At 39.1% G+C, this 23,203-nt stretch overlaps 1 protein-coding gene across 1 annotated transcript in view; it reads left to right on the top strand.

Annotated features, from left to right (window-relative positions):
- The window catches only part of LOC130922020 (mothers against decapentaplegic homolog 6-like), a 45,910-nt gene extending 27,976 nt beyond the window's left edge, over positions 1–17,934 (top strand). Inside the window, exon 4 of the mRNA XM_057846495.1 lies at positions 17,014–17,934. Coding sequence (XP_057702478.1) covers positions 17,014–17,645 — 632 coding nt within the window. The 3' untranslated portion in view covers positions 17,646–17,934. The remainder of the gene's footprint in view (positions 1–17,013) is intronic.
- Positions 17,935–23,203: the final 5,269 nt, after the last annotated feature.

The raw sequence follows: 23,203 nt of genomic DNA, 5'->3' as shown, positions 1-23,203 counted from the left end.
TTTAGTACTCTTGATAACAACTAGCCAGCTGAATTAGGTGAGTTTGAATAACACACAATGGTTGGTAACAAGAAACTGACCTGTTTATTCAGTGACAAACACAAAACATTCTAAATAACAAACAGAAATGGCATAGTCAGTCAGTAAAACGTGCAAATAATATTATAAACTGTCAGTGGAAAATCCCACAAACTTCCCAAGCTATTAGATGCTTTTAATGTTTCGTGCATTAGTTACAAAAATTGTATAAAAAGCCTCTCAGGTTTAAATAAACGACTATTTCAGTATCAAGTTAACATTTTAAAACGGTAAATAAAATACTCAAGTCCCCATTCTGTATCAGCAGCTGTAAACTACATTCAATTTAATTTTGCGAATCAACTGTTAAAGTTGTTAAAATTGCTCCCGTTATTCCATAATTTCCCATCTGTCTATGTTACGAGTACCCCTGGTGGTCAGGGGCCGCGGCGTAACATAAGACGGCAGGTGTGCAATGAGGAGGCAGTGACAAGTCAAAATTGCAAATAAAAAGTTTATTTAACAGAAAAGAAACAATGGACACAGAGCACACAAACATTTACCCAACCCCCTGCACTATGCAGCAAACACCAAATAAACAGTTCAAAAACCCCAACTAAACCTAGAACCCAAAACAACCCCCAAACTAAAACACTACAGTGACAGGCACCTATTGTGCCCCAAAATACATGGGTGGTGTTGCCGCTCTATCTAATGGACTAATACAGAGAGTTGGTACCTACGTGAGGTGGGAGACACGATGTAGACCTGCAGGTGTATAACTAAAGTCCCTACCTCTGTGCTCTGCGCCAACCTAAAGAAAAAGACAAAAGAGATCATTAATAAACAAGTGGCAGAAAGCAAACTTCACAAACAGAATCAAAGTCAAAACATAACAGGCTTCAACAAACCAATACAACCAAAGTGAGAGCTGCCACCGCCTCTCTTGAACCAAGCAAACAATTCAACTTATATAGTGGCAGGACGAACAGGTGATTGGATGATGAACTAATGAGGAAGTGGTTCCAGCTGTGGAGGCCTTCTGTGATCACACAGGTGGAAACTACTGCAAAGGAAAAACACAGGTGAAAACCAACATAAACCAATATAAAGTGAAAGGGAAAACATACATACCTGAACAAAAGGAAAAATTACTCCCCATCCGTAACAGTCTACTTTTGACATGTGAAAGTTTTAAAACTGTTTTGAAGATAGATTCAAGTCAAGATTTTGCTGATTTAGGAGTATTTTAGATAAAAAGTTAATTAATTGATGTCGGACTTTTCCGGCCTCCGACTAGGAAAATATCATTGGAACGCCACTCGAACTGGGAGGTCCAAGTTGCGAAGTCGGAGAAAAAATAACTACCCCGACTTCCAAGTTGTTTCAATCTGACGTCACTGGACAAAATGGCGCTCAAGAAAACGTATTGAATGATAACACAATAATGAAGTAAATCAAGTTTATTTGAGACGCCATGTATTTTTTTCTCATACAGTGAATTAATGTTGTGCTATGTTTTTATATTGACGATCAGCAAAGGATGTAACTTAAAAAAAAGGCATTTTACAGTGTGGGCAATAACGCAGCCGTCGTTTTTCCTCTACTATTTGATCGCTTATAGGAAGGCAGGTTCGCTGGAGGTCAAAATGTCTTTGGATGGCCAAAATAAAAAACACCTCGTCGCGATCAGCCATCTTTGTTGTTTACATTTGCTTGGAATACTTTGAGGTCGGAACTGGTACCATCCGAGTGGGATAAATCCGACTTTCCACTTCTCTGGAATGCAGCGTAAAAGTGTTGGATAGTGCGTCTTTACTCACGAGAGATAATGGCTCGTCATCCAGAATAAATTCTTCGGCAATGACTCTTGTTATTCCCTGGGCTTTGGGACTGTCGAGTGCCAGTTTGTCACGCATAGCAAAAGTTTCTGCCAGTGCCAGTTGCGTAGGACCTTTCTTTTTGTCTTCGGTTTTCTTAACATACTCCTAATATTGTTTGTGGTGGTATATCGCTAAATGCTTGATTAGGTTGGTTGTATTAAAACTTCTTACAGCTTTACCACCACGCTTGACTTTATTGTGGCATATGTTGCATTCTGCTTCTTCGTCTTTGTTGTCCTTTAAGGTGAAATGATCCCACACAGCTGACATTTTTACCGATAAAGTATCTCGGTAAATTGGGAGATGGTAATGTAGTATGTTGAAGGAGTGCCGTAAAATGCGGACCGGATTTTGGGGAAACCGAAGCAAAAACTGGAATGGATTATGTATATCGGTACGCTGGACAACCCGGACCGGATTTTCCAAAAAAAACTGGATCGGAAGTCTGGATCGGAATTTTTTTGTGTCGGCCGATCCGATACCGATGCGCATTTTTTTGCCCATATCGGCGTCCGATCCGATCCAAATATCGGATAGGGACATCTCTGAGTGTGTGCGCACAATTACCACTAGAAAACAGCACTTCACAGAGAAGCCGCTGTAGGTTACTCCTAGTGCTGAGAACTCTTGATGTATTATTTTATTTTTATTTTTTTTTAACAGTCAATATTTATTTATTGTTTGATTGAATTTATTTCGAAAACATGCATCACATTATGGATATGCAAGTATACAAACAAAAAATAAGACTCGAAAAGGAGTCGGAAGAAGTAAAAAACTTATATGAATCCTACCCCTTTGTCCGCGACATAATCATCAGCATGAATCAGACAAAACAAACACAATTCACAACAGTTCAATAATGCCTAAAGAACAATGGTTGGCATCACTCCACATTTTCTCAACATAAATACTGTAATTCATTTCTATAATTACATAAAACAAGATCTTTGTATTTTCTCTTAAACACGCTCAAATTAGCGCTTTTCTTTAGGTCCTCAGTAAGTTTGTCCCACAAGTCCACTCTTAAAATCGAAGGACAAAAGCTCTTTTTTGTTGTACGGTGATATTGCTTTTTGAAGTTTAACTCCCCTCTCAGATTATACCCTCCTTGTCTATTTGAAAACAAAACTTGTATATTTCCAGGTAATGCGTTTTTCCGTGCTATAACATGATTATGGCTGTTTTGAATTTGACTAGATCCAGGAATTTTAATTGCTTGGATTCTAAAAACAGTCTATTTATATGTTCAAGGTATTTAGCCTTGTGCACTATTCTTATTGCCTTTTTTTGAAGTACCACAAGTGACTGTAAATTGCTGGGATATGTATTGCCCCAAACCTCCACACAGTAGCTGAGGTATGGCATTACTAATGAAGAGAACAAGATATGGCGTGATTTATAATTTAAAATACGTTTCGTTTTGTTCAGTAGTCCAACACTTTTTGCCAGTTTAGTTTTTATGTTCTTTATTTGTGACTTCCAATTCAACTGTTCATCCAGTATTACACCTCAAAATTTAGTCTCAGTTACTCGCTTAATTTCGTTATTGTCTATAATTATCTTTTCTTCAGTTTTTGTCTTTTTATTTCCAAACAAAATATATTTACTTTTTTTCCCATATTTATTGATAATTTGTTTAGCGTGAACCAGTGATTCAGATATGTTAATTTAGTCATTACCTCATGCATCAGATTCTTTAAAAATTTTACTGAGCATAGGATGTCGGTGTCATCTGCAAAGAGTAGAAATTTTATTTTTTTTAGATGTCATACATAGGTCATTGATAAATAGTGTAAAGAGTTTTGGACCCAATACAGAGCTCTGTGGTACTCCAACTGTAATGTCTGATAATGATGATCTGTAATCACCAATCTGTACGTAATGTTTGCGATTTCCCATGTAACTTTTTAACCATTCCAGAACAATGCCTCTAAACCAGTACCTTTCCATTTTCCCAAGTAATATATAATGGATAATTGTATCGAATGCCTTTTTTAAATCCACAAAAACACCAACTACGTGATTACTTTTGTCAATACAACTATTTATTCATTTGAGCGTTATTTAAGGCGAAGCGATGCTAAATTTTGATAGCGCTTAAATAGCGTATTCTGTTTTCCAGTATTTTAGCACTACGCAGAAAAAAACAAGTAATAGTTTGTATTTTAACTCTCAGTATGTGTAGTTTTTCTTATTATATGTGTTTGTTGCAGTTGATTCCAACTGGAGGGTAATAAATGTAATACATAAAAAAGGGATTGTGCAAAGGTTCTATGTTGCTTGGAAAGCAACTACGTTGAAATTTTTTTTTCTCTCTTCTTTTTATAATTAATCTATCATAATTAACGTGTTAAAGTGCCACTCTTAATTTATTCATCACTAGATTTCTGCCTCTATATGAATTGAAGAAAGAAAGAAAGAAAGAAAGAAAGAAAGAAAGAAAGAAAGAAAGAAAGAAAGAAAGAAAGAAAGAAAGAAAGAAAGAAAGAAAGAAAGAAAGAAAGAAAGAAAGAAAGAAAGAAAGAAAGAAAGAAAGAAAAGCACCAGCAGAGTAGATAAATAAATGTCACGTATCACTACAGTGAAGTACATGAAAAAAAAAAAAAAAAGATGCATGAAGATTGATACGAAACTACGACAGAGTATTAGGGCCAAATAAATACATTAAAAAAAAAAAAAAAAAAAAAACGAAATTACCGTCGTAATATTGCTACGAGCTGCATTTTTGCATAGGGGCAATGTAGCTGTGAGCCGTTACGCACTTTACATACATGTACCTTCGCTTGGAGCTACGACGAAGCATTAGTATAAATTCTTCTTTTGATTATAATTTGATGTAGATGAAGCAAAATAATAAGGATGTCCTCATTTGTGAAACCAATTCTAAAACACAAACTGCTTTTAATATTGTTGATTTTAACGGAGGCGGCAGCGAGCTACGTAAAGTACGTAGCTGTTTATTCAGCTACATTAGCCCAACATTAGCCCCTACGACTCTCTCGTACGACCCACATAAAGGAAACTTCAATAAAAAGTGTTGTTATATGGACTTACGATCCGCCAGCTTGTTGTCTCCTGTCGTCTTCCAAAATTTATACCTTGGGGACGGCGCTTCAGGTGTTCATTCACGGCCCACGTGCTGCCGTGGTATGCAAGCTTGGCATTGAAGAGACTGCACATGACAGTGTACCCTCCTTTGTTACGCTGAAATAAGTCCATGCTTTGGTCACTCTGGTGCGCTTTTTTTGGCTTTGTGCCGTGTTCCCCTCCTGAATCCCGAGCGTCCGTCATTCTCAACTTTCCACGCATATAATTGTTTAACCCTTTATTAACAGTCGACCGGATGCTGTGCTCGTCGATGCATTTACGCCATCGATGACGTCAACTACGTCGAGTAATCGGGACAGCTCTAATGCAGTGTATTATGACATGTGATGTACAGTACAGCACCGGCATTTTCAAAGTACTTCAATGAGTACACTACCATGGGTCAGAAATGTGATCCAGTATTAAGCTTTGGCAAAGGCAATTCTTCTTGGTAGATGATCTAATGTTTGGAAGTCCAGTCAACAAAGTTGAATGAAGTATGTCAAACCTGAAGAATTCCTTGGCCCAACTTGCAGAAATGCAGGAAATGGGTCACTTTCGCGCTTCCTTTGAAAGAGAGAAAGTGAATTCTTGTTGAGAAGCACATTGGTGGAATTCTACTGGCCTACTCAAATTCAAGAGCAACTTCACGTTAACAGAGTTATTTTTTTGTTGTTAAATAAGAAGCATTAGGCTTTTGTACTGCAACATCAAAATACCCCACAATGGATGGAAAACCGAAGGGGAGTTGCGTGCATTTTTGCGAGCAACAGCCCCAATGTGGTTGACTGTGAATCCAATGTCTGGCGATAACAAAGCCCTCTGATGGCAGAGATAGTCAAGACGCCAGCTGGATTTGTGGCGTGCTAGTTTTGAAGTCACTGCTTGATTATTGTTGTCCCAAACAAAGAAAATAGCATTTATTGCCAGGAATGGAGGCAGAGTTGCTCTTCTTGCTTGAATTTTCTTTTAATCACTGCTTTTTGCGGAAACCGAGGCATTTGAAACCAAGCATACTGGAGGGGGCAGACAATAGTCAGTAGCTGAATTCTCGTCTCTTTCCCCCTGTGCAATGCCCCCAACCCTGGCTAAAACCACCCACTTCTTTCAGCACAGTGGAAGAGCCTAATAACTGGAGGGGAATCTAATCCTTGGCACTGGATGAAAGACAATGGTCTCCCTCACTCCCGCTCTTTCTCACAGTCTTTCTCTCTTCATTTTTTCCATGGACGCTGGTTATGCTTGGCAGGTTCTCTCTCGCTCGCTTTCATTTTCCAGTTCCCTCTTTCCGTCACTTTTTTTTCAACCTTTGGCTTCCCCAATCTGCCCCAACTGTATTCCTGCTCCCCTGCAGGTTGAGAACATTGCCCTCTATTGCACTGACCTTGAAACCTATCAGTTTGACACTGTCATTGACGGCATTTGGGTTGGCAGGGATTTAAGTGACGGTGACCATTGACGGTCATAGACAGCTAATCCGTTATGACAGTCCTAGTAAGCATGGAATAAATATTAATGACCGTCAATGGACGCCAAGGAGTAGCATAATTGCATTGGTAAATAAGGTGGACTAGCCAGGACATCTTATGTGGGGTGTTAGCATTAGCTTAAGTGCTAAAGTTAGATCTTTTTGCCGTGTTCTGTGCTGGTGCAAACATCAAATAGAAATGATCAAGATAAGGTTGGTTCTCAGAGGGGCCTGACTGTCCATCAAGTGTAAAATTAGGCCCCTGTGATTTTTTTTTGTATCTGCCAATTTCCCAAAATGTTTAAGTAAATGAGCACTGCATTGTAACGTTTCAGTATTTGTTTGCTGATATGTCCATGTTCCATGTGCCTCCTCAAGATAGAATCAATGCATTTATTCCAATCACAGGAGTTAAAATGCGTGTCTTTACTGCTACTGGCGCTTTGTAAACATAGATTTTAAAATATTTCCAAACAAGGGAAGTTTAGATGTACTGATAGTTTCTGGGATGTCAGATGAAGATATCAGTCTGGACCTTTAACTGTTTGACCTGACATAAATCAGTTCAGTGAAACACTGTTACTGAAAATGGTGAAGTAGAACATAGGGTGTAAAGATAATTGCTTATTGGTGATTGGTTCAGCAATGATTCAATTAAAAATTATAGAACCGCAAAACATCGTTATTAGGGCTGCAACAAACGATTATTTTCATAATTGATTAATCGGACGATTAATTAAATGATTAATCAGATGACTGCCACTTTTTTCAATCACCTTCACAAATGAACTTGAAGTTGTTTCAGGCATGTTGTAAGTAACAGTGAAGACAAAACAGATGACTGTTTTATTTAAAAATAATATCCAGTCATATGCAGTCTACTACTGTACTGTTTTCAAGACATGAAAACTTGTTAAAGTTTTTAATAATGGTTCTGAGTATAAAACATGAAAAGAATTTCTCAGTACATAAATCAGACAAAAGCCTTATTCATGCAAATGAAAAAAGTGCTGCTTATTGGTATGTTTTTTCTTGTGGGCACAGTGCTGATATAAAATGTGACAATGACTCATTTATTTTCTTTAAACAAACTAAACAACAAAATTTAATAAGGTGGAGGCAGACTGTAATGAATCAATTTTCTTTATCAAACAGTTGTTCATAAATACAATCTAAATTCAATTTCATAGCTCACTCTCCTGAATGACAATTTACAGTTTGAATGGGAGTTTGTGGCAACTCTAAAGCCTGAGTTATGCATCCGCGGCAGACCTGTGCCATCAAGGAAGACCCGATTTACGACCTGCCTCCGTAGCCTCTCTTGTTCCTTCACAATTTTTGACTTCTGACTTCGCGTCGCGTCAACGCGTGTGACGTGGTGGAAATGGACTGTGATTGGTCAGCTCAGACTGTTGTTTCCGGTTTAGCGCGACATCACCGCCATTGTCAAACATTATTTAGCTACACGCAAGAATGGACCAAGCCGACGAGAGTATCAACGAAGAGCAAGTACGACAACTTGTAACATGTCTCGTCAAGACATTATGAAGATTGCCAAATGGCAAGCAATTCGTGGGAGGAGATTGCTGAAAATACGGGGCTGGAGGTCAGCCAGCGATTGAATAAAAAAATTGAAGAACCACCGAGACAAGTATGTGTGTGTTCGGAATCGAATGGCCACACGGGGCGGTGACCTAGTCGGCCAAAAACTGCCAGCTATTTATCACTTTATGTCATATTTTTGGTTGCTGCACTTCATCATTTATTGTGTACATATTTTTGCTGTGGGTCTGTGACTTATTTACGTGTCACACTTCAAGTATATGAAGAATAAAGCACAGGTTTGGTGTCAAAACAGTTGTTTTGATGTTTAATTTTCAACTCGACAGTTCACACACTTTATACATCATCACTGATTGAGAGTGCCTCGGTGCTTTTATGACAAGGTATTTACCATCAAGGCTTACAGCGCAGTTTGGGAAAATCCATAGCCACCAGAAATCTGCTATGGCTTCCCACTGGCTGGTTGTAGGACATGGCAAAAAAATCAGGCTGGAGGACTGTCCACAATTCTTTGCAGAACTCGGACAAGACGCTGGACACAGTGCACAACGCCAGTTTGAAGCTAGCCGCCACAGCTTGCTGGCTTCCACCCGAGGCTAGAATTCGTAATGTGACGGCATCAACTGTCCGACAGACCGCGTCCAAAACAGTGTTCTGTTTCGCCTGCAACATTTGTATGATCAACATTTGTTGTTCAGTATTGATGAGCTGAAGATCCACATTCAAGCGTTTTATCTCCGTTAGCATTTTAGCACAGCAGTGTAACCGGAAGAAAACTAGAAGTCATCAAGAGTACCCCAAACCCTACAAACACAACGACACACCCCTGTAGTGGCTTAGCGGTGAATTACATAGCAACGCCGCAGATCTATCGAATGCTCATTGACGCCGTAGTCGCTTCACCGTCAGCGCAAAGCAGTAGCATAACTCAGGCTCAAGCTGTTATATGAATGGGTTTGTGTGTATGGTTTCTTTATAAAAAGAAACAAGACAACTTTACTATGTAGCAATAACTAAAGTGCTAATATGCTTCTCCAAAACACAATACAAACGGACACTTAAGACACTGATTAGCATAATCGCTAACTAGCTTAGCGCTCCGTGCTAAGTAGTAACGTCTCATCAACAAAGAATACAAACAATGCAATTGGCTTCATGTACTCACCTCTGGCGGAAGCACACTGGATCTAACAACACAAAAGACAATTTAAGTCTTGACACTTTGTAATTTAATTGATTCAGCAACCCAATTTGAGTGTAGCAGTGAACTCTCTCTCTCTCTCTTGCTCTATTCACTGACGCGCGCGCAACCTCACATTACACTCAAACAAGGACCTTAATGGGACTGCTCATAGCTCCCGCTAAAAATTGATTATCAAACTTGTTGGCAACTAATTTATGATTGATTTTAATCGATTTACTCAATTAATTTTTGCCCCCTTAATCGTCATCTTTTATATATGCAGTTTTGTTCAAAAGAATGGTTTTCATTCAAATGTTTCAAATGTTTTAGCAAATAAATTGTCAGTTGCTCTTTATTTGTTCTTTCTTTTAATGATGTAACTGGGTGTTAAATTAAATTGACCAAAGGCCATTGAAATGAATCGTGGTAGGCTTTGTAATACGTATTGTCAAATATCGTCTATTTGTCTAAAGAATCAATATCGCATCGTATTACCATGAAACCGGCGATTTACACCCCAAGACGTAACAGGTAATATGTGAAAAGCTTCAGGTCAAGTGAGTGATATAAAATGAGGCTTAGGTTTTACAGTGAGATTGGCACTAAGAGACAGTGCTTTTGAAATGAAACAACAAAGGTTACTTATGTAATTGGTAAATAGTGGAGTTAAAGGTTGGCTGGCTTTTAAACGCTTGCAGTATGCTGTAATTGCTAGCAGCCCTGCATCCAGATGAGTACGCACAGGCACGCATAATCTCACAGACGCACACTTCCTTGGCCCGAACATAAACATACTGATAACCTCTCATTTTGACCCGTCTTAAAAAATTCCATTGAAGAACTTGGTTTCCTGCAAGCTCCTCCCTTCTGCCGCACACTCACACGAGCTCATCATACCTTGATTTGGATGGTGGCCAAACTGAGCGCGATGACACTAAGAGCCCTGCCAGAAACATTCAGAATGACATGTTGCGCCGCATACTCTCGATTGATCTTGTTTTTGTTTTCCTTTTGACGTCACCAAATAAGTGGAGACGCTGGTTTATTTGAAACATAATTGCGCATCTGTGTTCTGTTTCCAAACATTCCTCGTTTTGACTCCATTCTACAATGGCACATTTGTGAGGGTTTGTGGACATAATTACATGTCATAAGACAAGAGAAGGACAAAAACTTGATCAGTCTTTTAGGTAGTGTTGTTATTCTTACTTTTAAAAAAGTAATTAATTACAGTTACAAATTACTTCTCCCAAAAAGTAATTGCGTTAGTAACTCAGTTACCTGAATGTAAGAGTAATTAGTTACTTGGCAAAGATAATTTTCATGTTTTTTTCTCAAAAAACAAAACAAAACAAACAAACAAACAAACAAAAAAACAGGTCACACAATGTGAAGTTTAAAGGGTTTTTGGGACAATTGGCCCTAGGCCAATTCTTTACCCTAAACTTAACTAGACACAGGGGTACTGCGGATATTGCGATAACTAGATAGTAACCTTTGCTATGTGTGGAAGTCATTTAATGTTGTGAATCAACCGTTAAAGTTGTTAAAATTGCTCCCATTATTGCATTAGTTCCCTTCCGTCTATTCGACATGTGTAAGTTTTAAAACTATTTCATCATTTAAAGATAGATTTAAGTTGTGCCAATAAGGTTCTCTACAACAGAGCTTTCTTGAGAATTGTACTGCTTTTAGATGGCGGCTGTTTACTAACGCATCTAGTTCTTTATTATAATTGTTGCTAATGCCGCCTTGTCTGTCATTTGCATCTAGTTCTGTATATATGTGATATCTACCGAAGCATCATGTGGGCGTAGTTTGTAGGCTATCTGCTACAGTCAGGTATTATTGGAGCCACCTAGCATAGTAGCATCGCATTTGCAACAGCGTCACACTCCCTTGCCTCCTCCCCACTCCTGCTCTGCTCTCTCGTCTCCGTCTTTTTCAGACATTTAGCGCGTCAGTCAACCAACATCGCAACGCATAGTAACGCACGCCTTTCCCGCCTCAGTAACGGTAACGGCGTTGCCAAGATGAGAAAAGTAATTAATTAGATTACTCACTACTGAAGAAAATAACGCCGTTAGTAACACCATTTTATTCTAACGCCGTTATTAACAACACTGCTCTTAGAGATTTCAAAGAAAAAAGTCCCTCCTTCCTCCCAAAATAAATACCGTAATTTCCGAATGTAACGCGCACTTTTTTCCCCCAAAATCAACTTGTAAAATCATGGTGCGCATTATAAACAGGTACATGGATGGAGACAGATATATATATATATATATATATATATATATATAAACCGATTTTTTTTTTTTTATCGACACGGCCACGTTGTGTTGAAGAAACGTATGCGGCGATCCGTTGCCGACCATTATGGTACGTGACGTCACCATTTTCTTTCAGTAATCAGTCTGATCAGCCGAATGATTTCGTCTGTGTTAAATTCTGCTTTTTTCACTCTTAATAAAGCACAGAATTTAGTTTCTTGAACTCATTTGAGTCAACGTTTATTGCAGCTCCGCAACTCGGACCATAACAAACGTAACAACACAGACTTTCTGTGTGTGTCCGTCAACTATATCTGTCCCTCGGGAAACTCAAACCCAAATAACAATAGTTCCTATTGTCACTGTCGTGTCGACAGCGATGAGCGCGCTCGGATGTTGTGCTGTGTTTCACCATTCAGTAAAATGACATTTCTGTATCTGTACACGAGCTCTGTTTTCTTGTAGTCTTCTATTTATTGTTGCTAAAATTAGGGTGCGCGTTATAAACGGGTACAATAATTTTCCCTAGATTTTACAAGTAAATTTGGGGTGCGCATTATACACGGGTGCGCCTTATATTCGGGAAATTACGGTAGTCAGCAATTACCACCATCAGGTCCAACGTTAACTCTTTGGGTGCCATTGAAGGTGCTTGGCGTCCAATTCAGAGATTGCGGGAGAGTCTGGCAGAGTAAATTGCTGTCAGCCCCCTCAGTCCTCCCAATTTGAAACACTGTATATTGGACATCTGTCCTTGTCCATGGCCGTCAATGAGATAAAAATGTTCAGAAAACAAGGGAGAGGTTTTAGGTTTTTTTTTTATATGCCACAGCTTGACTATCAACAATGCACTTGATTTTAGAAAAAATTAATGTCCTTAAGGAATAAGGTAAATAGTATCGCAGCTAGAAGTTGTTACTCAATATTTGAGAAGAAAAAGTTCCTAAGCATTAAATTTGAACTGAATAATACACTCTTGTGGATTTAAAAAAGGGTGTTTAAAAACCGTTAATAAAGCCCAGGTACCACGGGTGGTACTCGTACCACACTTTGAGAACCACTGTTTTAGAGAAAACATCAACTTGGGGAAAAAAAAAAAATGTAGCACGCATGCCAGGCCAGTAGTTGGGAAACTACACCGACTATTAGTCTTCCGGGCTCTTATCCAACACTTTTTCAAAATTTCTTCTGTCTGCATATAGGCTATGTGTGTTAAAAATTTGAGTAATGCATCTTAGCTGGACGCCACAGTGAGCTAATCCTCTCTTTTTTCCTTCCTTCTCTTTTTTGTTTTTGCTGGGACAAACTCCCACATGAATCCACATGTCCTTGACTTTCTCAAATAACAATTTTTAGGTATTTAATTTTAATTTTACATGAAAATGATGCACCTTGATGTCATCTCGGTACAGGTTCAGTGGCATGAAAAAGTATCTGAACCTTTTGGAATTACTCATATTTCTGCATTAAATCACCATCAAATGTCTAATATTTGTCAAATTGACACAGATGAAAAAGCAGTGTCTGCTTTAACTAAAACCACCAAAACATTTGTAGGTTTTCATATTTTAATAAGCATAGTATGCAAACAATGACAGTAGGGGAAAAATAAGTAAGTGAACCATTACATTTAATATTTTGTGGCCTCCCCCTTCCTGTAGCCCCAGATCAGTCATCGACATCGACATCAGGACTGATCTTGGCCCATTCTTCTCTACAAAACTGCTGTAGTGAGATTTCTTGGATGTCTGGTATGAATCACTGTCTTTAGGTCATGCCACAGCATCTCAATGGGGTTCAAGTCTGAACTTTGACTTGGCCACTGCAGAACGTGTATTTTGTTCTTCTGAAACCATTCTGAAGTTGATTTACTTCTGTGATTTGGATCATTGTCTTGTTGCAGCATCCATTCTCTTTATAGCTTCAACTGTCTGACAGTCTCAGGTTTTCCTGCAAAACACCCTGATAAACTTTTGAATTCATTCTTCAATTAATGATTGCAACTTGTCCAGGCCCTGAGGCAGCAAAACAGCCCCAAATAATGATGCTCCCTCCACCATGCTTCACGGTGGGGATGAGGTGTTGATGTTGGAGAGCTATTCCATTTTTACTCCACACATGACGTTGTGTGTTACTCCCAAACAATTCAACTTTGGTTTCATCAGTCCACAAAATATTTTGCCAAAACTTCCGGGGAGTGTCCAAGTGCCTTTTTGCAAACGAGCAAACGAGCAACAATGTTTTTTTAGACAGCAGTGGCTTCCTCCGTCGAGTCCTCCCTTGAAGACCACTCTTGGCCATAGTTTTACTTATAGTTGACGTGTGCACAGAGATATTGGACTGTGCCAGTGATTTCTGTAAGCCTTTAGCAGACACTCTAGGGTTCTTTTTTATCTCTTTGAGTATTATGTGCTAAACTCTTGGCATGATCTTTGGTGGATGGCCACTTCTTGGGAGAGCAGCAACAGTGCCAAACTCTCTCCATTTGTAGACAACTTCCCTGACTGTCGATTAATAAACATCCAGACTTTTAGAGATGGTTTTGTATTCTTTCCCAGCTTTATACAAATCAACAATCCTTGATCGCAGGTCTTCAGACAGCTATTTTGACCGAGCCATGATGCACATCAGACAATGCTTCTCATCAAGACATTTCTTACCAATTGTGTTTTATAGTAGGCAAGGCAGCTTTAAACCACTGATCAGTGATTGGGCACACACCTGACTTAAATTGTTTGGTAAAAAATGGTTTCAATTGCTCTTTAAGTCTCCATAGGCAGAGGGTTCACTTACTTATTTTTCCCTCTTCTGTCATCTTTTGCATGCTATCTTCATTAAAACATGAAAACCTATAAATGTTTGGGTGGTTTTAGTTAAAGCAGACACTGTTTTTACATCTGTGTGATTTTGACAAGGATCAGATTACATTTGATGGTGATTTTATGCAGAAATGTGAGAAATTCCAAAAGGTTCACATACTTTTTCATACCACTGTACGTGTGTCATTCAATCAATGGAAGGCATCATAGAGCCTACCAGCACAGTGACAAGCCATTGTAACCCTTAGGTACACAATGATGTACTTTTAGAGAATGTACTTTGTCAGAGAACTGGACTTGACCCGACCTAACTTATGGCATTCTAAACAAAGCAATGTCTTAGGAGCTAACGGCTAGAGCCACATCTGCTTTTAATGAGGAATTTTAGCTTCTGGTTTTGGAAACTTCTTCCTTACCCTCTTCCTTTCTAGTATTTGTTAAGACACTTGCACTGTGAACAAGCTGCAGCCTTCCTTGTGGTGTAAGTTTGTTTTATGTCTACTTAATGAAGAAAATGGTGAGCTCATAAAGTCTAGCTGTGTTTCCGCAGACATGTTTGTATTACCTTATTACAGGTGAGTGTTTGTGCGTGCGCGCGTTTGTGTGTATGTGATTAGAGAGCTGTAAAAACTCCAGACCGCAGGAGTTGCCAGCCTGGAATTCACTAATGATACACGTGGGCCTCAAAATGAGAAGTACAATTTTCTGCACAAGTGTTTGTGTGTACGTGAGAGTGTGTATGCGTGCGTGATAATAGTTACGTTTGGAAGCACTAAGCCCCTGTTTGAGCACATACATGAGGGGCTATCTCATCACTTAGTTTGTGCTTGTAGCCTACAGAGATCTCATCCTGCTCAGTCCAAATTGAAATGGCCGCTGCAGAAATGTAACACACCTAGCTTGATCCCAAACGCAGCTTGTTAATTTAAAAAGAGTAGCCTTTAGAAGAGGGGGTGCACCGGTGGAATATGACAGGAATGGGGCCGTGGGCACATGGGTCTTTAAATCCTCTGTGTCAGTAGAGTCTCTGGAGAAAAATAATGGCATCACTCTGTGAGGGAGTTAATGTGAGCTGATAGCATGAGGGCTCGGGGGGAGGGCGGAGGGGTTTGGGAGTCAAAGGTTCACAGGCTTGCACAAGGTTGACACAGAGCTGAATGCGACCAACCCCTCTCGTCTTTGCTGCCCTGCACCTTCACTCCAATGCAGGATGTGTAGAATTGGTGAGAAGGGGGGTGTTCGGGATGTCCCTGGAGGAAGTGGACTGTTGACGCTAGGCTTTCAATACGCACAAAAGTAGCAAATAAAAGGTATCGTTTGAAATAACAAATAATACATAGTTAAGCCTTCTAATTGACTAGGAGAAGTCATGTCAATAGAAGTATAAGTGAATCACTGTTACAGTGGAGTTACGTACATTTCTTGTGCAACGACGTGATTTAAAATACTTTGGAACATGTCAACATGTACAATTGCAGCATGACAGTCATAAGTACAAAAAAATATTTGTATGAAAAACATTCTCAGGCCATAAAAATACAACTATGCACGATGTTTGTAATGTGTGACAAGGACTAAACTTTAAATGAACAAAAAACAAGTTCGTTTTAAGTAATCTGCATTTGGATCCTGGGCCTTCAGTGAAGACTCAAGTGACCTAATCCCACCCTGTCACGTGACAGTTTTACAAAATTTTATGCAAAAATACCCAAAGTGGAAGACAAAATAGATCATCGGATTCCAGCGCCTAACCTCCTATCATTTTTACCCTTTTCGTTTTTTTCCAAATTCTGAAACATATATTCTTTGACGGTAATAGCAGATCATGTCTGTGCATAGACCAAGATAATACATACTACATTCCTGATAAAGCTTTAAAGAAAAGCATAGAGGAGGCCATAAAGCAAAGTGTCTCAAAACAGGCGTCAGGCATGTTTCCTCTCATGTAAACAAGGGAAGCTATATCCAGTCATCAATAATACAGGGAGTCTTCGAGTTACGACAGAGTTCCGTTCCGCGCTAGCGACTTAACCCAAATTTCCGCCTAAGTTGGATTTCACCGTTAAAGTTTAAATTTACCTCAAAATACTATGTATAAAAAAATAAAAAACATTAAAATAAAAATATAAGATGCTGTACTTACCATTACTGCTGTGAGATGGAATGGCGGGTTAGGGTTTTCAGATTTTCAACTGGCATGCCAACAAATCAAAACGAAAACAGCCCTTTTACGAGGCACGGGCATCGTAAAGTCCATACGCCGTAGGTTGAGGACATTGTAACCCAAAGACTTCCTGTATCACAAATTAAAAGGATATTGAAAATAGTGACAGATCTTAGCAGAAAGACCTGACTAAAACCTTTCCCCGTATGTCCAATGGAGTCAGTTGAAATCTGGGCCTCGTTTATCTTGATGAAAGATGTTTTTTTAAATAACCTAGATTTTCCAATCACACATTTCTTACAACTGTGATCATGGAGAAAATATTGTTTAAACACATAAAATGACAATTTGAAATATTCGCATTTGATTGGCGTACTACTACTAAAGTCCTACAGGCCTTTAAAACTGTCTGACAACGGCTATTTTACCGACTTTTTACACTTTTTTTTTTTTTTTTGTTAAACTTTCTTGGCACTGGGATGCACTTGTTCAGAATTTTGATCTTGGACTTTAAATTTAAAAAAATATTTCTTTTTCTTTTCTTACCTCCAGAGACCGGTAGTTCCATCGGCTCCTCAACGTCCGGCGGACATCGCTCCCACTGGTGCAGTGTTGCCTATTGGGAACAGCGCACACGCGTCGGCCGCCTCTACCCAGCCTACGAACCCTCACTCAACATCTTCTATGACCTACCTCAGGGCACGGGCCTCTGCCTTAGCCAGCTCCATGCCAACGCCAACCACCGTCACCGTGAGAACCCGGACGGCCACTGCGCATCCCTGCTTCCGGACTACCCCAGCAGCCGCGGGGGGAACAACGGCAGCGTCCAACTGATTCGCAGTAAAATCGGCCACGGTATTGTTTTGAGCCGTGAGCCGGACGGCGTGTGGGTGTACAATCGCAGCCAGCACCCAGTGTTTGTCCACTCACCCACTCTGGACCTTCTTAGCGCTCGAGGGCTGAGCGTGAAGAGGGTGATGCCAGGCTTCTCTCTCAAAATGTTTGACTATAAGAGCTCCAACTGGATGGCTGAGCATGGCGTGAAGCCTGAAAGCCAGGAGGGGCCTTGGGACCCCCACAGTGTTCGTATTAGTTTTGCAAAAGGGTGGGGCCCTTGCTATTCTAGACAGTTCATCACTTCCTGTCCGTGCTGGCTGGAGGTGCTTCTTAACACCCATAGATAGCACACAGCCTGGATCCCAATTGTAATCTACTAAGATTTAATATAAGGTTTATATGTTTTATAAAATATATTACACTTGTAAATACTTTGTCATTTTACAATGCTACTATTTATGTATAGTGTAATGTTTATATGGACTAAGGAAAAAGGAACAAGGATATGCACTTTTCATTCTTTATACATGCATTACAGAGTTTCTCAGTGGTTATACAGTAGTTTCAGTTTTCATAATTTCACCATTTCAAATTTTGCCTTACACACGTGTCAATAAAGCATTTGTATTAAATTAAGTTAAATTATTGTTTTCTCTTCCTTAAGTGAGTGATTAATCAGTCGCATTCATGAAAGGCTCACTTGTCCATTCTGATTCAGCCATCCATTTTCTACACTGACAGTTTTATGCCTGTCATCGACCTCATATGAAATCCGGGGCGTGAGGGCTAAAAATAAAAATAATGCAAAATTTTTAGTTGTGAGCTCTAAGCATAATATTATTTTTCTTTTTGGAATAAATTCCTTGATTTCTTGGTTGTAAAACTTGAATTAGCATGTTTCCTGCTTCCTACACGGACACGCAGGGAAAAGCGCCTGCACCACTGGTTCAACAGATAGTGCACCCCCACTGATGTTTCTTTACTTCTTGTGGTGAAGTGCACGCTTGAGTCCTGGAAGTACTGGAGCATTTGACAGGTGGCACTGCTGAGCTCCTTTGGCAGATTTTATACTCTTGGATTTTACAGGGAAAAAAGTGCGCTTCTACGCAAAAATACCACAACAGCCTACCATTTCTCAGACAAAATGGAAGTCTGGATCGTTAAGCAAAAAAGATTTAAGAAAATATTCTTCGAGAAGGATTGGCGCATGGTAATATCGTAAGCCACATTACTAAAGGTGACCTTGTTTTACTTTTGACGTTTTTTTTTTTTTCGGTAACTTTTTATAACACCTTATCAGGTTTGCAGGACAATTTGCATTGAAAATGCTCAGAATATCATTTTAAGCTATTGTAGTTGGCTGTTTTTGCTTGCCTCTGCTGACAGTCAGATTCTCATTAATATGTGGCTCATTGAATCGGTTAAAAATATTGAATTTTGAAATTTCTTCTCGAGTGGGTATGCATCCCTTTTATGAAGGCCTCGCCATAGACTTCGTAACCTATTGACATGACACAGGAAACAGGGCCGATTCAATGGGGGCCTATTTTCAAAAACTTTACATTCAATTATTTTCAAAACTAAAGCTGCTACCGACCTAAAACCAAAACAGACACCTACGTTAGCCATATACGAGTCTCCATGAGCAGTGGCATAAAATTTTTTAAAGTCGTTCCCTTATAAAATCCCGATGAATTCCTTTTTATATAAGTATAACACAACTTAAAATGGCTATAAAAGTCTCAGATTTTACACTAGATTCACAAAAACCACCAAATGCAGAGATAATCACCTTTATCTTCAGGATCAATAGCAATATTTAAGCAAGTTTTCATCAGCTGATAAATCCCTCAATTTAACATCAGAAACTTAGTACTGGAGGAAAACATGCAGAATCAATTATAACTATTGTGAATGTAAATAGATTATTAATAAATTCTACATACAATCACAACTTATTATAGAATAGAATAGCCCTTTATTATCATTTTACACGATACACTGTTAGCGAGTGAGGCTAGCGGCCACCTGATGCAAACAGAGCTTTTCTGGCAAAAATTCTAGTGAATAAATGCTTAAATCCCAAAATTCTTCATAGATATGAACATAAAACAGTCTCGCTTTTGGTTAAAAGCAAAGAAACCATGCAGTTAGCGTTTATTTTACGTATATGTCGAAGTACAATGCTACTCTGTTAGTGAACGAGTCTAGGGGCTGCCTGACGTAAACTTGACGCAAGCTTGAATCCAGCTTAGACATGAGCGTGTGCTGTCTTTGCCTGACTATACAAAATGAAGCTCGGCCCCCTCTGATAAGACGTGACGCAAAGAATGACAAAGTGTCACATCAATAGGTAATGAAGTCTATGACCTTGCTTTCATTGATCATTTCAGAAGAGTTACCACCAACAGATAGCACATTAACATAGAGCATGTTCTCCAGTGGCACACGAACATGCAAATATGGGAAACGATACCTATATAGAGCCTAAATATTAGAAAACGATGCCTGTCAGTCGGCCACAGTGACGAGCGTAGGAAGTTTAGGCAAAAAAAATCAAAAATCAAATAATGTGACGGCTAATGACAGGATCAGGTAATGCAAGACAAGTAAAAAAAAAAAAAAAAAAAGTAGTAGAGAAACCACAACAAATGTATGCATTTACATTTGATGTTTTTCGGATGTCAGAGAACCAGGAAATGCGCACATTGCACATGGTTTACTTCTGTTTACAGTCAGGGCCTGAATCCTGTAAAATTATTGTTCCGTAATGCTGAGGTTGCTCTACCAAGATAAGCGTCATTCAACATGCTATGGAACATAAGATGAGACCAGAAACAGTATCTTGTTAACAAGGCCTGTCAAAATACGTCTTCACATGAAACCCGATTCATGGCGAAAAAAGTTTTGAGGACGACTGTCCTAAAATAATTATTTTGTTGTTTTAGTCATCTCAAATGATCATTAGTGCTTGTGGTTCCTTAACCAGAAGAAGAACAATGTGCATTTTGTGCTATATGCTATAAGCAGCGACAATCAAAGAGTTGTGTTGTGGTAAGTACTAAATCTGAGAGCAGCTTGAAAATGGACATCAAAGTGGAGACAGTGGAGTATAAAATCGGAGCTCGAACAAGAGATACAGTAAGTCAAAGTAATACAGTGAGAAAATATTAGCACATTACAGCATGGCCATTGGCAAATGACAAGGACGCACGGTGCCTTATACAGAAGTTCTGAGATCAAGGGTTCACTCCCAGGCTCTGGTCTTCCTGTGTAGAGTCTACATGTGCAGCCCGTGCCTGCGTGGATTTTCTCTGGGTACTCCCAATTTCCTCCCATATGGCATGAAATCCATGAGCGAAACACTCAATGCATGAGAACTGAGAACCCATTATCGAGGAATGACAAAACTTCAATTCTGTATTCTGTATCATTTCAGCTGACTGTGACAACTGGTGCTGGCAATTTTGCTTGCTGTACCCCAAGCATTTGATAGCCTCTTTCTGTATCACTTCCAATTCCATCACTTTAGACTTCAGTTCACACTTGGACTGCTCTCTCACACATTCCATTTCTCAAAACCATTGAAGCTACTAAAAGCCCGAAACCCTCTTTTGGATATGGTGATCACTATCACTATTACACTTGTTGCCAGCGGTGTGCACCATCTGTTAGTGTGTGAGAACACGCAATTAGAGCCCACTATTTGGGATCTGAAAAGATTGCAATCGTGGTCGATCACACGCAGAACGCCCACCAACAGCGAGTGTAATTTGTTAAAGCGAACACGCAATTTGATACTTGCTATTTGGGATTTCAGTAAACTAGGCCCACTGTAAATTTAACCAAGTACTGGTATGTTTTTCGGTGAGCCACCTTTCCTCTCTTGAGTGTTTTATCAATGTAACTTTTTGTTTTTATGTCCCACTGGTAAATTGGATCGATCAAGGGCGTAAGTTTGGTCTCAACATTGGTAGGGACCATATACTGTAACTGCATACCCTACATGTACACTTTTTACGGGAATGGGACATTAGTAAGACCAAATAGATTGGGTGAACGGGGGTCATGGCTACATTTCTCACGAATATGAACCTAATTAATTGATAGGCTAAATAATCAATGCAAATTAAATCCGTACTGATTTAAACCAACTTTCATATGTATTGGTTCAGGAGATACACCGTTCGATTCAAACCTTTGTTTTCAAAAACTATTATAGAAACATTTTGAAAACTTCTAGAATAAATGTCTGGATTTTCTTAGCAAGTTTGAATGGCATAATTTTAACATAATTTACATTATATTAACATACACAATAAATACAAACTTGTTAATAATCTCTTAACTATCCAGGAATTTTTAAAAAATATTTGTCTTAAGACCACTCAACATTGTTTGTCTAAATAAATAAAATATAACTGAAAAACCTTCTTAGTCAGTGAATAACAAAAATTTATTTAGAAAAAAAAATATGGCGCCTTCCTTCTAGTAAAACACTTCTGCTTTTGTCCACAAGCACAGCCAAACGCAACAAAAATTAAAGCTCTTTTGGGCTGCTTTAAGACCACATAACTAAAATTAAAATTAAAATTGGGGAGAAATAGGAAAACCTCGGTTCACTACATTTCTTACAGTTTAATTAATGTTAACCGTAGAAAACACATACAGGAGGACACTTCTCTCTAAGTAGCTTCCTACTCGAGTTTTGCAGGTTAGCAAAATCACTGCATAATGTTATGTTAACTCCCATGCAGGTTGGACTTTCTTTAGTAAAATTAGTGTTGTGCTCCCCACCTCCACAGCCTTGACATATTTTTACATTACTTACAGTGGCTGCTGCTGCTGCCCCCAAAAACTTCTAATATCCCTAATCTTCGAAGGGGGCAGAAGAGAGATTACATTTCTGTAGGGACTGTGAGTACATGTGTGTGTGTATGTGTGTGTGTGTGGGGGGATCAAGTCAAGTCAAGTAGTTGAGTAGTCAAGTCGCGTTTGAGGGGGAACAAATGGAAGTACTGTACGATGCACCAAGCAATGGTATAGCATATGAAGCTTGATGTCATCTACGTTGCTGAAATCAAGCTCTAAATACGCTTCATAAATCACACCTGTTTGTTCACTAGCAGGCCAAAGTGTTCTACAATTTGTCGGTTGTTTAAAAGTAAAACTACAGTAACCATCAGTGAAACAAGAACTCTCGTTTCTCCACTTGGCATACTCAGTGTACCTTTTTCACCAGCCACCAGCATTGCTGGTAAGTACAATATCTTATTTATTTATTTATTTTTATTACCGTAATTTTCGGATTATAAACCGCTATTCCCCTCATTTTGAATCCTGCAGCTTGTAGTCCTGTGCGGCATATTTGTTGATTTATTTGGGTTAATAAGTAACACTTTTTTTGACAGCGGCATCGTAAGACTGCTATAAGACCGTCATAATTATGACATGACACTATGATGGGCATTAATGAAGGCTTATGACAGATGTCGTTAACTGCCATTGGGAAATTATGTCATTAACTCTAACTAACTATGTCTGGCTTGGATCTTTTACATCCATTCAAGAGTGAGATAATTTGCCGGCCAGACAGAAAATGACATCTGTTATAAGCCATATTTAATGCTCATGGCAGTGTCATGTCATAATTATGATGGTCTTATGACAGTCTTATGGTGCCATTACCGAATAAAGTGTTACCAAATACCATAACTAGCAATTAATGAAACAACTGGAATGGTAACTGAATAAATATTTACCACAGAATATGCATTTTTATTCATATTTACATCCAAATCGCTGCAATGCATGCTAGGAGGCCTGTTGGACGACAACAGTGTTGACAGCAGGTGGCAGCAGAGGTTGACTGTCTCCAAGGTTTGCAGCCAATTGGTTCAAAGCT

Source organism: Corythoichthys intestinalis, chromosome 1 (genome assembly GCF_030265065.1).
Source record: "Corythoichthys intestinalis isolate RoL2023-P3 chromosome 1, ASM3026506v1, whole genome shotgun sequence".
Classification (NCBI taxonomy): Eukaryota; Metazoa; Chordata; class Actinopteri; order Syngnathiformes; family Syngnathidae; genus Corythoichthys; species Corythoichthys intestinalis.
Note: the sequence above shows the minus strand (reverse complement) of the source record. Positions and strands in the feature narration are given on the sequence as shown.